This window comes from Muscardinus avellanarius, assembly GCF_963383645.1.
Source record: "Muscardinus avellanarius genome assembly, chromosome: 3".
NCBI lineage: Eukaryota > Metazoa > Chordata > Mammalia > Rodentia > Gliridae > Muscardinus > Muscardinus avellanarius.
Genome location: NC_137788.1, coordinates 25,380,645 through 25,394,209, shown reverse-complemented (window position 1 = coordinate 25,394,209; position 13,565 = coordinate 25,380,645). Strand labels below are relative to the sequence as shown.

The 13,565-nt window shown below is 54.1% G+C and overlaps 1 protein-coding gene across 1 annotated transcript in view; it reads right to left on the bottom strand.

Annotated features, from left to right (window-relative positions):
• Window positions 1-14: 14 nt before the first annotated feature.
• LOC308260032 (uncharacterized protein) overlaps window positions 15-13,565 on the bottom strand; it is a gene marked incomplete at both ends in the record, with an annotated part of 66,021 nt that continues 52,470 nt past the window's right edge. The window contains 5 exons of the mRNA XM_080691369.1: window positions 15-35; window positions 397-449; window positions 570-764; window positions 7,947-8,024; window positions 12,269-12,407. Coding sequence (XP_080547495.1) covers window positions 15-35; window positions 397-449; window positions 570-764; window positions 7,947-8,024; window positions 12,269-12,407 — 486 coding nt within the window. The remainder of the gene's footprint in view (window positions 36-396; window positions 450-569; window positions 765-7,946; window positions 8,025-12,268; window positions 12,408-13,565) is intronic.

Genomic DNA, 13,565 nt, shown 5'->3' with positions numbered 1-13,565 from the left:
CTCAGTTTGTGCCCTTACGTGTTGAGGAAGGGGTCCTGGCAAGAAATGGAGCCCCTCCCGGACCTGCAGAGGGACTTTCAAGGACAAGGAAACAGTTGTGGCATTCTCAGGAGCCCCACCCAGCACCCAACCTTCAGATCAAGGTCTACTCTCCAACACCAGGCCCCTCTGCCCCTCCATCATCCCGGAGGCTGGTCTGTGACTGTACCTTCATAACCCATCCCCAGCCACCTCCTGGCCCATCCTCCGGTCCTCTCGTCCTCTGTCCTTCTCTGTGTCCCTCTGTCCCTCTCCACCCTGCCTCTCTGGCATCAGCCTCGGTCCCTCTGCCTGCCCCCTCTTCCTCGCCACTCTTGTCTGTCTACACCCTCTGCCCTCTGAGCGGAGCGTCCTTACCTGGTGAGGGGTGTGGGCTGGGCCCGGGCTGCCCTCCGCCTCCTGGCTCCAGACTGCCCGGACAGAGTCAAGCTTGGAGCACGGGGCGGGACTGGCTTTTGTACCGCCCCGCCAGCTGCGCCCCGCCCCCCCCCCCCCACTGCTACTGGAGGGAGGAGCCAGCCCTTTAGCACCTGGAAGAGCCGCCACTCGGGACTGGAGCGGGCAGCCCGAGGAAGCCTCAAGTGTGCGTTTGTCTTCCTTGGGTCTCCGGTCACTGGAATCCAGATTCTGCTGCCTTCGGGGCACCTCAAGCAAGCCGAAAGGACTGTGGTCTGATACTAGGAAGGACTTCCCAGTGGGCTTTTCTGTCGCGAGGAGGAGCTCTCCTAGGAAAGGGGAGATAGCAGTAGAGCTCAGAGTTTTGAACACGATTAGCCAGAGTGCCTGGGGCAAAACTTTCACCCTTGGTAAGAAAAACAGCCCTCTTCACTGTGACCCAGGGCTGGGGCAGCCCCTGGCCTCCTCAGCAATCAGGAATGATAGGAATTCTGAGGAGGAGGATTTAGGAACCTGCAGACACCCGGGCTCTTCCCCAGGAGGTGAGTGTGGTTGGGGGAGGAGGCTGCACCCACTGACCCTCCCCAGTCGGCCTGGGCTCCTGGCCCAGCCCAGCCCCTCTGTCAAACCCAAGAGCATCCTGCTTGGCACCTGGCCCCTTGCAAGTACCCAAAGACAAGAGCCCTGCCAGCTGTGCCCCCTGCAGAGCCCCCCTTCCTGCCTCAGGCCTGAACCCTTCCTTTGCCCGGGCGGCCCCCAACAATGAGGCTTCTGTCCTTGCTGCCCAGCACCTTTTACCTCCCGTTGCGCAATCCCCCTGTCTTGACAGGTTGGGCGGGGGCCAAGGACTCTCTCTGCCTGCGAGGAAGAGGGAAGAGGTTGCACCTGGACGGAGCCCGCCCCCACCCTGAGGCTCAGCGCCCCTGGAAGCATCGGGACTCCCTTTGCTTCCCTGCACCCTCCCAACCAGACCGTCCTGAGCTGGCCAGCCCCGCAGGGCAGAGGCGGGGCGACCAGCACAACGGGCGCTTGTGGTGGGGACACCCCCTGCTACGGGGCACTGGGGGTGAGTCACCAAGGGAGTCCTGCCCTGGGGGGATAGCGCCCCAGGGCTCTAGCACTGGCCCTCACACACGCGGGAGCCACGCATCTGCTCCCTGAAGGGACCTGGGAGGGCAAGGCCAGAAGAGAAACTGAGGCTCAGAAGGACAGACTCGCCGGCAGACATCAGGGCGGCCCCTGCCTTCTACAGACCCTTCCTTCCCTCTCTGCCCTTTGGCAGGCATTCCAGGTCTTCATGCCAACCCACTTGGGAAGGCCATTCACCTCACTGCAGGGTGGGTCCCTGGGGATTGGTGTCAGGGCCTCTGGAGGAGGTGGGGACACCTTCGGCTCACCGCCAGGACTCCGGCTTTCAGGGAACAGCTCGTGCTTCTGGAGCTGGGGCCAGCCCAGGGCACCTAGCCTGACTTTTGCTAGAAATCCCCTGCTGCGGCTGCCCACGTGCGTCTGGTGTGCTGCACACCGTGCCGTCTCTAGGCAGCCAGGTCTGGGGTGCTTTTGTGGCGCGGCTGTCTGTCTGCTTACCTATCAGCTGTGTGCCCGTGTGTCTGTGTGTCTAGCCCTCGTGGCTGCCTGCCGGGCTGGTCTCTCTGTGTCTACTTGTCTACCCATTCACCTGTCTGCCTGCCACGTGCTGCAGATCTGTATCCACGAAGCCATCCGGACGTTGTCTCTTCTCTGTGTCAGTCAGGGGTCTGTCTGTCTGTGTCTGCCTGTGAGTGTGTTGTTTGCCTGCATGTGCATAATTCTTGGTTGTCAGTGGCGGCTGAAGGAACTGTCTATTCCTTTCTGTATCCACCTGTCTTTTAAGTGTCAGTGTATTGGTGCCAGTGTCTGCCTGGGGATTTTAGCTGGCTGTCTGTCTGTCTGGGGGAGGCAGGAGCTCCAAGCAGGGCAGAAGGGCAGAGCCCAAGTAGCCTCTGCCATCCCAGAGCCTGGCACTGAGCCCACTCCATGGAATCTTGTGATTCACTGGGTTCCTTGGCCAAGAACAGAGGAAAAGGGCAGGCCCCGGGGGTGCTGGACACCCCACTTTCCTTTTCCATGGCCCCTCCTTCCCGGTGACTCATTCTTTCTTCCTTGCCCAGAGTGTGGCCTTGTCCAAGGACCTGGGACCGAGCAGCAGGCTGGGTTGCAGTAAGCGTCCCTTCCACCCAGGGGTGGTGGCCTGAGTCCCCACAGTGATACTGTCCTCCCTCAGGTGGGACCCCAGCAGCATGGCCCCTCCCTGGGCTCTGCCTCCCATCTGTACCCAGATGCTCCCTAGAGAGCCTCTCGCCTCTCTCTTCTCTGTGAGAGGTGACACCAGCAAGGGGCAGTGGCCTGCCTAAGGACACAGCAGGGCAGGGCCCAGGCCTCTGTCCTCTCCCCAGGCATCCCACTCCCCCAGACCCCAAATCCTCCAGCTGCTCCTGGTGCCACAATGGACCATTCTCCGGAGGCTGAGCGAGGCAGTTATGCCCACCCAGGTCCCTGGCTGAAGACTCAGCACTTGGGGCTCCAGAGGGTGCTCTGGCCAGGGGCTTCCACAGGGGGCCCTCTAGGACCAGACATGTCCCGAGCTCAGAGCAGCGATTCCTGGACCGAGTCTGAGACCCAGGTCAGGCCTAACGTCACGACATGCTGGGGCATGTTCCAATGCTGGGCTCCCTGGGGTCTTTGGATTTTGTTGTAGGAAGCTCCCCGGAGAGGCAGCGTGGCGGCATGTGGTGCCGCCCTGGCATGCCGGAGCTTGTGGGAGACAAGATTCTGGGCTGAGAGAACGGGAACTGTGCCCCACCACGGCATGCTCCACTCTGGCTGTTTCATTCATTCAACAAGTCTCTGTTGCGTGTTAGCCCTGTGCCGGGCCTGGTGCTGGGTGCTGAGTGTTCAGGGTTGAACCGAAAGACTCACGTCTGTATTGTGAAGATTGTGATCTGATGGGAAGGCAGGCCATAAATAGACAAAGAACAGACCAAGAAGTCATTCCCAACCGCCTCGCGCTCTGAGGATAGGCACGTAGCGTACCAACCCTGAGTGTTGGGGTGTTCTCCGAGGCTTCCAGCTACGACCTGGGGATGAGACGAATGTGGCCGTTCCTAGAGCCCAGAGCAGGGGTCCAAGACGCCAGCACAAGAGCCAAAGCCCTGAGGCCCGCACCAGTTGGTCTGCTTGGGATGCCAAGGGCTCGGAGCGGCAGGACCACAGTGAGAAGGCGAAAGAGGACCAGAGAGAGGCTGGGGAGCCGCCCGTCACACAGGACCCTCAGGCTGTAGGAAGGAGCTGGAATTGCCCTCTGCCACTGAAGATATTTAAATATGACAGTGAAATAATCCAGTCTGGCCGGGTGTGGTGGCACACACTTGTAATCCCAGCATTTTGGGAGGCTGAGACCAGAGGATCGCGGTTTGCGGACAGCCTCAGCTATTTAGTGAGGTCCTTTGCAACTCAGACCCAGTTTCAAAATAAAGAATAAAAAATAGGGCAGGGGGTATAGCTCGGAGGTCGAATGCCCCTGGGTTCCATCCCCAGACCCGCCCCCCCCAAAAAAAATCTAGTCTGCAAATACAAAAGATGTGTGGTGGTACATAATCCTAGCTTGGGAGGCTGAGGCAGGGGGATCACAGGTTCAAGACCAGCCTCAGCAATATTTATTTATTTATTTATTTATTTATTTATTTATTTATTTTTGTGGTGCTGGGGATGGAACCCAGGGGCATTTTACCTCTGAGCTACACCCCCTGCCCTATTTTTTATTCTTTATTTTGAAACAGGGTCTCACTAAGTTGCAGAGGGCTCACTAAGTAGCTGAGGCTGTCTGTGAACCGCAATCCTCCAGTCTCAGCCTCCTAAGTACTGGGATTATAAGTGTGTACCATCATGCCCAGCTTGCTTGCTTGTTTTCTCTTTCTTTCTTTCTTTCTTTCTTTCTTTCTTTCTTTCTTTCTTTCTTTCTTTCTTTCGTGTGTGTTACTAGAGACTGAACCCAGGGGCGTTCTACCTCTGAGCTGAACCTTACCCTCAGCCCTATTTTATTTTTAATTTGAAACAGAGTCTCACTAGGTTAGTGAGAGTCTCACTACTAGCTGAGGCTGTCCTTGAACCTGCAATCTTCCTGCCTCAGTCTTCCAAGTACTGGGATTACAAGCATGCACCACCGTACCCAACTCAGCCCTATTTAACCAGGCTCTCAGAAACCTAGCAAGACCCTGTTTCAAAAAAAGGAAAAGGAGGAGAAAGAGGAGGAAAAGGAAAGAAAGAAAGAAAGAAAGAAAGAAAGAAAGAAAGAAAGAAAGAAGAGAGTAGCTCAAAGGTAGAATGCCCCTGAGTTCAGTTCCTACACACACATACACACACACACACACACACACACACACACACACACACACCCCTCTAGCTGCTTTGTAGAGAACAGAGTATTATAGGGAAAAAGTGGATTGAGACCAGATAGACAGGACGCAGTGGGGGCCAGCAGCGCTGGGGCTTGCACTGGGTGGCCATGATGATTGGAAGCACACCTGTTTGGGGGCTGAGGATGTAGCTCGGGTAGAGTGCTTGCCTAGCATTCCCGAGGCCCTGGGCCCCAGCACTGCAAAATAATACATAAATAAATACCTGTTGAGGCACACTGTGGACTCGCTGCAGGATGGGATGTGGTGAGGGAGAGACGAGACATCAAGGAAGCTGCTGGGGGTCTAGCCTTGTGGTCTAAAGGCAGCTGCAAGCCTTTGCTCCCCTGTCACTGGGAGGCAGGGATGTCCCCCTCCTCTTGAATCTGTAGCTCCCATGGCCTTGACCCCTGCTGGTCCCACCTCAGGCTGAAAAAGAGGAAGCAGGACTAAGGCTTGGAGGCTCCTGCTTAGGACTCTGGCAGAGGCCAGGCACGGTGGCCCAGGGCTGGGGTCCCAGTTACCTGGGGGAGGGGCAAGACACGCACTTGAACTCGGGAGCTCAGGGCCGGCCTGGGCATCACAGAGCCTGGCAGAGAGGAGGAAGTGGTGAAGCAGACTGAGCAGGAGTGGCCAGGGAGGCAGAGAAGGGCAGCAGAGGGCCACGTCCAAGAAGCCAACTGAAGCAAGTGCTTCAGGGGGGGAGAGCTTCAGCCTCGAGAGGGTGAGACAGGAGGAGCGCATGTTCAAGGCCAGCCTGGGCAACTGAGAACAAGCCCAAAATAAAAGGGCTGGGCGTGTAGCTCACTGATAGAGCATCCCTGGGTTCGATCCTCAACAGAGGGAGAGAGAGAGAGAGAGAGAGAGAGAGAGAGAGAGAGAGAGAGAGAGAGGAAGAAGAAGAAGAAGAAGAAGAAGAAGAAGAAGAAGAGGAGGAGGAGGAGGAGGAGGAGGAGGAGGAGGAGGAGGAGGAGGAGGAGGAGGAGGAGGAGGAGCGCACGCGCGCTAGCGTGGTGGCACACACTTGTAATCCTAGACTTCGGAGGCTGAGACAAGAGGATTGCAGGTTTACGGCCAGGCTCAGCAACTTAGTGAGACCCTGTTTCAAAATAAAAAAGATAAAATAGGGCCAAGGGTGTAGCTCAGAGGTAGAAAATGTCCCTGGGTTCAATCCCTAGTACACCCCCCACACACACACACACACAAAACCGCACAGACAAGGAACTTCCTCTGACAGCCTTTATTTCTCCAATGGAGCGTAAGCAAGTTACAACCAAGATGAGGTTGGAAATGTAGGACTGAGGGTTGAGTGTGAAATAGCTACCGCTCTCGAGCCCACTCCAGAAGCAGCAGGACTCTGGCAGTGCAGGGTGACCACAAATTTGTAATGATCCCAGCCTACCGGTCTGTGTAATATCACAATAGCTGCCACCCATAGCAGGTGCTGAGTGTGGGCTTTATTCCAGCTTGCCCCATCTGCATTTTACAGATGAGAAATTCAAGGCTCAGAAAGACTCCCTGGCGTGCCCAGGGCTGCGCATGGTTAGGGGCAGAGCAGGAGCTGGGTTGATGCCCTGACAGCCCGGGTCATCTGCCTCTGCAGCAGCCACAGCCGTCCAAGCACTAAGTCGGTCTCCTACTTCACGGTGTTTGTCGTTTTCAGTTGTGGCCCGAGGTTGGGGAAATGTAGAAAGAGACACACAGCTTTCCCTTTCCTGTAATATGCCTGCGCCTTTGGTGTTGGGGACCGGCGGAGCCCCAAGGGCCCCCTAAGTGCTGTTTCCTCGGGAAGTCTGTTTGCTGCCTAATGACACATTCCTCCATCCCCTGTGTATCTAGATTGCTCCGAACCCCAAGCCAGGAGTCCCGGGGTATTTGGGTGCAAAGGCTCCCAGCATGATTATCTGCCACCCTTCCTCCGGCCTCCCTTTTCCTGTAGCATGCTGCCCAGGAGCCTCGAGCTTGGTGTGTGCTATCTCTGCAAATATCTGCAGACTGCAGCTGTCCCCAAGCGCCTGTTTACAGGAACATGCCTACATCTCACTTGACATTTCCTGGAAGTCCGGATCCTTCCAGCCAGGAATACTAATAAATAGACGGGCCCTAAAATGTGCAAGAAGTTTTCCCAAGGTTGCAGGCGTATCTTATACTTTCGCTTTGGATCCCTAGGCAGAAAGTGATAAAATCCTAGTTGCTGGGTAAACCCCGGGGGGAAATGCCATGGTGCGGCCTGCAGGGTCATAATGATGGATAGAGGCCCTCAGAGGGACGTGTCCATGTCCATGCCGATCCCCAGGATCTGTGAGTGTGACCTTATTTGGAGAATAAGGTTCTTACAGATGTGATGAAGTCCAGGATTTTGGGATGAGAGCAGCCTGGAGTGTCTGAGCGGCCCCTGAATCTCCTGACAAGTGTCCGTGTGAGATACACGCAGAGGATGTAGACAGGAGGAGGTGGTCCAGCAGAGGCTCAGATCGGAGCTCTGGGGCCCAAGTTGCGAATACTCTGAACCACGAGGAGCTGGAAGAGGCGAGGAGCAGATTCTCCCCCCAGAGCTGCCAGACAGGAAACAGCCCTGCACCCCCCTTGACGTTGAGAAAGTACCGTTCAGTGTGCGAAGCAGCCAGGTTTGTGACAGTTTGTTCCAGCGGTCCTAGGATCCCAAGACAGTGGCCTTCCACGGCAAGGAGCCCCGTGACTGGATTGTGCCGGAATTACACCGGAGCGATCAGGCCAACACAAAGCAGCCATGCTGGACAAAGCAGAGTGAGCTGGCTCAGACTAGATCATCTTAAAGTGGCTCAGTCACCCACAGCGATGGGTGCAATCGAGGTTAGGAGCACAGACCCCCATACTGAATGAAGCAGGTCAAACCCGGCTCTTCCACTCAGCAACTGGCCAACCCCGGGGCATGTTTCTGGAACTCTCCCTGCCTCAGTTTCCCCATGTGTAAGATGAAAAGTCCTTACCTTCAGGTAGTTGCGGGGATAATATGAATCCATAGCTGTAAGGCACCTAGAATCGACAGTGCTGACACACCACGTGTACAGGATAGGTGTGGTCCACTGTTAAACTCACCCATATCAAAGCACACACCAGGGAACTCTGACCAGTGCAGGGGACTCAACTGTGCCCCATCAGGGGCCAGCAGTGACCCTTCAAGGGAGCTGGACAGTGAAATCTAGCTAAAACCAGTGTGAACAGGCATGAACCTCCTGAGTCAACCCACTAAAACGAGATTAAACCAGTCAAAACAGGATTAGACCAGCAGTCTGGAATCCAAGCTCTCTCTGGTTCGCAGGCTTGTGTCTCTATCCTCTGAGCACAGCAGTTTGAGAAGCGGAAAACAGCCCGGCCTCCCAGCAATGTACAGAAAGAGGCCCACCAAAGCCGCCTCGGAAAGTAGACAGACATATTTCCCTGTCGGAAACAGACCCGGCAGTGTGATTGCTGCTTAAAGAAACACTCAAATTCCTATGTCAGCTCAGGCTCAGATATCAGAATCCAGCTTCACGCGAATTAAACAAGAGACGGTGTACGCGGCTGTCCTGGGGGTCTCGGAACACCCCGGGGTGAGAAGCACAGGCAGAGCCTGTGAGCATCCATTCGGTGGTCCAAGGCCGCCCAGGCCTGTCTGTGGCCTCAAAGCCTGGAGCTCAGTAGCAGCCTGGCTGGGAGGCAGGCGGGAGCTACGTGTGAGAGGCCAAAGAAAGAGGCTGCGGAGCCGGTCTCAGTGGACAAGAGGACATCTGTGAGTCCTAGCCCTCCGCTGGCTCTGCCCTCCCCAGGGCACCCTCTGCAAACCTGCAGCGGCACCTTGGTGCCACCCTGTGCCCACTGGTGAGGGCAGGTGCTGCAGAGCAGCCAGGGCAACCTGGCCGGGTGGGCAGCATCCCAATGGGAAGGTAAGCAGAGTCCCAGGGAAGAGTGTCCCCATGTCACCACCTGGTGTAGAGGTCAAGGCAGGGCCCTGTAACCAGTCCTGGCTCTCTGCCTCTGACACTCCACGGTGTGACCTTGACCTTGAACACATCACACACACACACACACACACACACACACAGCTGGGCCACAAAAATAATTAATTAACTAAGCTGAGCGTGGTGGCCCACACTTGTAATCTCACTACTTGGGAGGCTGAGACAGGAGGATCAGGGTTCGCAGCCACCCTCAGCTATTTAGTGAGGCCCTCCGCAACTTAGTGAGACCCTGTTTCAAAAGTAAAAAATAAATAGCCCAGCATGGTGGTGCACGCTTGTAATCCCAGCATTTGGGAGGCTGAGACAGGAGAATCGTGGTTAGAGGACAGCCTCAGCTGCTTAACGAGACCCCTTAGAACTCAATGAGACCCTGTTTCAAAATAAAGAATAAAGAATAAGTCTGGGGGTGTAGCTCGGAGGTAGAATGCCCCTGGGTTCCACCCCCAGTTCTGCAAAGAAAGAAAGAAAGGAGAAAGAAGGAAAAAACTGGGCTGGGGGTGTAGCTCGGATAAGAATGCCCCTGGATTCAATCCCAAGCACCACAAAATAAATAAAATAAATTAAATAAATAAATAAATAAATAAATAAATAAGGCTAAAGGTGTAGCTCAGAGATAGAATGCCCCTGGATTCACTCCCCAGTGCTACTCACACACACATAAGAAATCTAAACACTTGCTCAGTTCAACCTCTCATCTGTAACTGAGGGAAGATAAGGGAGACAACTGAGGCGCAGCTGCAGTGATGGGGCTGCAAAGGGAGCTGTTGTCTTTATCGTCCATCTCCTACGTGCGTGATGAAGTCCCTCTGCGCGGACCAGTCTTTCCCGCAGCCCCGCCGGCACAGATGCCACAGCCTCTCCACAGGCTGGGCCTTTGACATGGGTTCTCATCTCCCCTCTACTAACTCTATGAGGTAGTATCATGCCCATTCCACAAATAGGGAAACCGAGCCCCAGAGAGAAGACCTGCGGGGCACAGCTCTTTGAGTCTGTGTTTCTAGAACCCCGAGGACAGAGGTGGAGAGATGCCAGAGGTCAAGGGGTGCACGCAGGGCACACCCTAGAGTCAATCTCTGCATGCAAGCCCAGGGAGCAGACCCGGGCCCGGGAAGAAGCTGGCGGACCGTGCCTCACTGATCCTTTGTGAAACCATCATTTTCATTTGGGTTTTCATCCCTCAGGCTGCTCTTTTGCTTCATACAAATATATAAAAAGCTTGCGGCCAGAAGTCTCCTGCTGGGGACGGAGCTCAGTGGTAGAGCGCTTGCCTCGCACACGCCAGGCCCTGGGTCCCACCCCAGCACCAGAAGGAAAAGAGAGAAGGCTCACTCTCACTTGGCCTTTTTGCCCTCTCCTGATACCCTGTCCCCATCTCCTACTGGTCATTTTTTATTAGCATCTTCTATATTCTTTCAGAGTTTCCTTAGGCAAGTCCAAAAAAAGACTATATATATATCACGCAGTGTGTGTATGTGTGTGTGTGTTTTACCCAGGGGCATTCTACTTCTGACATACCTCCTCACTCCTGTTTTATTTTTTATTTTGAAACAGAGTCTTGCTAAGTTGCCGAAGGCCTCTCTGAGTAGCTGAGGCTGGCCACAAACCTGCAATCCTCCTGTCTCAGCCTCCAAGTACTGGGATTACAAGCATGTGCCACCACGCCTGGCTCCTATTTTCTATTTTGAAACAGAGCCTCACTAAGTTGCTTAGGGCTTTTGCTAAATTGTTGAGGCTACCCTTGAACCTGTGATCATCCTGGCTCAGCCTCCCAAGTATTAGATTACGGGTGTGTGCCACCATGACCAGCTAGAACTTGCTACTGTTAAAGAACTCACCTGATCAGGTTCAGCCCACCCAGGATACTCTCCCATCTTAAAGTCAACTGACTTGGGACCTTATATCTGCAAGATCCCTTTTGCTATTTAAAGGACTTCGGCTGTTCAGTTCACTGTCTCAGCGTGCTCACAGGTTCCGCACACAAAGGGCGGGGATCACGCCGGGTGAAGAGCAGTGACTCCTTATCCAGTTGTCTTTGGAATTCTTGATAGATGATGCCACCTTGTGCCCCACAGGGGTTGCGTCCAGTAATAACGTGCATGCTGTTTGTCATTGTGCTGCCTAAGGAATGTTATCAAGTTCTGGATTTCTGCCAATCTGATAGGCGAAAAATGGGATCTTGATGTATTTTTTTACTTGTCATTATTTTTCTTAGGAATGAGGCTGAGCATTTCTTTAAAGGCATAAGAGCCATTTCTGTTTCTTTTTCTTTATGGCTTCTACTTTTGAGGCCTAGAAAATCTAACTCTAAAATTAACCAGATATTCTTCTACGTTTTCTTCTAGTGCTTTTTTATAGTTCCTTTCTCCCCCTCTAAATTCATTGCTTCTTCGGGCTAGAGGCTGCTCTTATAATTTTCTCGCAGCGAGTGCAACGCTAGACCCCACAAGGCTGGGAATTTGGGGCAAAGAGAGGAACCGCCATGATGGAGCCCCTTGGTGTTGGCTCTGGCTTTTGTCTCCCTGCAGAATCCTCGACAGCTCCCACTGCCCTTCCTCTGGCATTCCTGGCATCCTGGGTGGGCATGGGGGGCAGAGCTGAGGGGGACCCTGTCCTGCTGAGGAGCTTGGGTATGGAGGGCGAGGAAGCCCTTGGCCAGGCTGAAGGACAGAGAACCAGGCTGGGCGCACAGGGAGGAAGGGGGACTCACATGGGGGCGTTTACCGGGCATGGTGGTGCAAGTAGTCTCAGTACTTGGGAGGCTGAGACAGGAGGATCACAGGTTCAAGGATAGCCTCAGCAAGTAGTGAGACTCTCATCAACCTAGCAAGACCTCTTTCCAAATAAAAATAAACATAGGACTGGAGGTGTAGCTTGGAGGTAGAATGTGCCCGGGTTCAATCCCCAATGCAAAACCAAACAAACCCAAACAGATGGCTTTGGAGGCTCCAGGGAGGAGCTGGTGAATGAGCTGACACAGCGATGGGGAAGGGGGCACTTCACTGGAGAAGCAAAAGCAGGGAGGTGGAGCCAGGGTGGTGGCGCACACCTGAAATCCCATATTGGGAGGCTGAGACAGGAGGACCGCAGGTTCAAGGACAGCCTCAGCAATGTAGTGAGCCTCTCAGCCACTTTAGCCAGATCCTGTTGCAAAACAAAAAATAAAAAGGGCTGGGGCCATCGCTCAGAGGTAGAATGTCCCTGGATTCAATCCCTAGTACTCCCCTCCCCCAAAAATTGGGAAGTGGGAAATCTGCCTGGAGGGGTTTAATGGAGCGCAGGTCCTCGAGTGTAGGATCCAGTATGACTTATTTGTGTGTCCACTCCTCTGTGCTAGAGGAAGCATCAGCCAGAGTTTGATGAATGAAACGAAGCAGAGGAGAAATTGGCTTTGAATCGTAAGCTCAATCGTGTTCTCTTTACTCTGATAGTGAGAAGCAAGGACCACCAGGAAACAGCGCAGCCGCAGAACCGGGCGCTCCCTGCACACCACTGCCCCCTCGTGGCCGAGCCGGGGATTCTCCGTGACGGCTCCCGTGTCTGGTGGAGGCAGAGTCCTGAACTGCAAAGAGATGAGCAGGTCTCAAAGAACTGAACAAGCATGCGACCCTGGTCTGAGGATGAGTCCCGTGGGCCCCCAGAGACCCACACCCAGTCTGACGTCTTCATTACCTAAGAGGAAATCAAGTCTCCAAGAGGGTGCAGCCGGGGAGTGCAGGACACTAGATTAGGTATAAGACAGCCCTTAGTTTGTAATACCGCACTATTTCTTTCTGGCCAAAAGACCCTGGGCAAGTGGCCTCACCTCTCTCGGCTGCAGTTTCCATCTCTGTAAAATAGAACCGGCCATCTGGTGGAGTGTGTGTGTGTGTGTCTGTCTGACCTGGAGATTTGGACCCAGGGGCATTCTACCTCCTAGCTACACCTCCGGCCCTTTTACTTAATATTTATTTTTTTATTTTGAAACAGGGTCTTGCTAGGTTGCCGAGGGTCTCACTACATTGCCCAGGCTGTTCTCAAGCCTGTGATCCTCTTGTCTCAGCCTCAAAAGTCCTGGGATTACAGAAGTGCGCCATCACGCCTGGCTTGTAAGGCCAGGCAAGTTACTCGGTCCAGTTCTCTTATTGAAAACAATGGGGGAAAATGCTGGACTACTGGTATAGCCAGGGGTGAGGAGTTGGCAGAACAAAATAAGAGGGGAAACAGTAATTTAGATAAGCCAGGCAGAAAGTCCACATCTAGTCTGAGGACATTTTCTGATTCTGGCCAACTGGAACTGTTATTTTAATGACTGTTCTGGGCAAAGGATAAAAATAAAACCCCAGAGTCCTGGGTAGAAGCTCCTTCCCCAGACAAGCTGGAATTCCCAAAAGCCATCCTCTTAGAAGCAAAGCAGCCCCGGAATGGAGCTACTTTGTGGCTCTGGGGTGGTTTGTACTCTCAAGCCTTGAACTTGGATTGAGGCGACCCCAGAACATCTGCGGCTCCAGCTCCAGGAAGAAGCAAAGAGAGGGAGGTCCCGTCAGCCTAGGCTCCACATTAGACACACAAGGAGTTTTCAAGTTCAATGGCAAGAACATGGCACAAGGTGGGCAGGCACACAGAGAAATGAAGCCCCATGGCAAGGACCAGAAGAAACCAGAGACAGCAGGGAAAAACCCAGAAGGAGCCAAAGCACTGGAGCCAGGGTTACGCTTGTAATCCCAGTACTTGGGAGGTT